Here is a 1,347-nt window from a genome sequence, read left to right as displayed (position 1 = left end):
TTTGAAGAAAAACTGATTTGATTCTGACATATTTCATGTTTTCTCCCATCACAGACTGACTAGTTGCGAACTCTCAGAGACTGACTGTGAAATTGTGGCCTCAGCTCTAAAGTCCAGTCCCTCACATCTGATAGAACTGGACTTGAGCGACAACTCCCTGAAGGATCCAGGAGTGGATCATCTGTGTTCTGGACTGAAGAGTCCACACTGTGGACTGAAGACTCTGAGGTGAGTTCACTGACTGAAGCTGCTAGTCATTTATTTGATTGACATTCAAGTCATTTTGTCCAGTGATGAATCAAACCAAGTCTCTGTGCTGGTCCTGGTTTGACTCAGTTCTTCAGACTTGACTGGGTCAGATGTTGAAGCTCCTGCTTCATCACAGGCTCTGATGCTGTTGAGTGTCTGTTGGTGACTGAAGCTGGCTCTCAGATGAAGCTGCTGACTTGACTTGGATCAGTCAGTGTAGATAAGAGTCTGGTCCAGCTGCTGAGGACTGAAGGCTGGGCTTAAACACAGGGGCGTGGACCCAGTGATGGTCAACCCTCTGCTGAAAAATGTAGTTTGAGCCCTGACATGATATAATTGATATGGACCATCCCTAGTAAATATGAAAAGCACATAGTCACTCCAACCTGTAAATGCTCTCTGTAGTTCTTTTCTTATCAGAATAAACATAATTACCAATTAACATATGAATTTAAATGATTGTCCAGATGTTGATGAACCAAAATTGAACTGAGGCTCCTACACAGTCCTCCTGCTTCTTCAATGACCCAGTTACTCTAACACCCCCCCCCACACACACACACACCTCAACCCTTGGTATTGGGCGTGCCCCCGAACCAGAGAATGTTCAGATCAGCATTTAAAGTTGTATTATGTCCTAAAACAAAAACAACAAAAACACCTAGTTATTAATTGCATATGTATTCCCTCTTATACACAATACAAATAAACCCTAATGTATGTGATACGCATCCATCGTGTGTAAAAGAAGTCTGAACGTAAAGCCACAAACAGCAAACATGATAATCCTGTTACCTCGGGTGCAGCCTCTCTGCAGGAGATGCTCCGTGTGCACCTGTTGCAGAGGGTTTCTCCTTCTCTCCTCTCCTCCCCTCTAGTCTCCTCTCTTCTCCTCTGTCAGCAGCGCATCATTGCCTCTGGGCCAAAGTGCCACCTGAAGAAGCCTCTTGGCCAAAACATGGATTAAATACCAGCTGCTGAAGAAAATCTACTTTTCTCTTTGTCTTTTCTTCTTTATTCAGGTTGTGGGACTGCAGTTTGTCAGAGATCAGCTGTTCTTCTCTGGTCTCAGCTCTGAAGTCCAACCCCTCCCATCTG

General features: G+C 44.5%; 1 protein-coding gene across 1 annotated transcript in view; it reads left to right on the top strand.

Annotated features, from left to right (window-relative positions):
• Positions 1-1,347, top strand: part of LOC103381345 (NACHT, LRR and PYD domains-containing protein 12) — a 15,326-nt gene that overhangs the window by 7,660 nt on the left and 6,319 nt on the right. The window contains exon 2 of the mRNA XM_025058568.1: positions 55-228. Within this exon, the coding sequence (XP_024914336.1) occupies positions 55-228 (174 nt within the window). The remainder of the gene's footprint in view (positions 1-54; positions 229-1,347) is intronic.

This window comes from Cynoglossus semilaevis, chromosome 1 (genome assembly GCF_000523025.1).
Source record: "Cynoglossus semilaevis isolate Cse_v1.0 chromosome 1, Cse_v1.0, whole genome shotgun sequence".
Classification (NCBI taxonomy): domain Eukaryota; kingdom Metazoa; phylum Chordata; class Actinopteri; order Pleuronectiformes; family Cynoglossidae; genus Cynoglossus; species Cynoglossus semilaevis.
The sequence above is the reverse complement of the archived record's forward strand: the minus strand, read 5'-3'. Positions and strand labels throughout refer to the sequence as shown.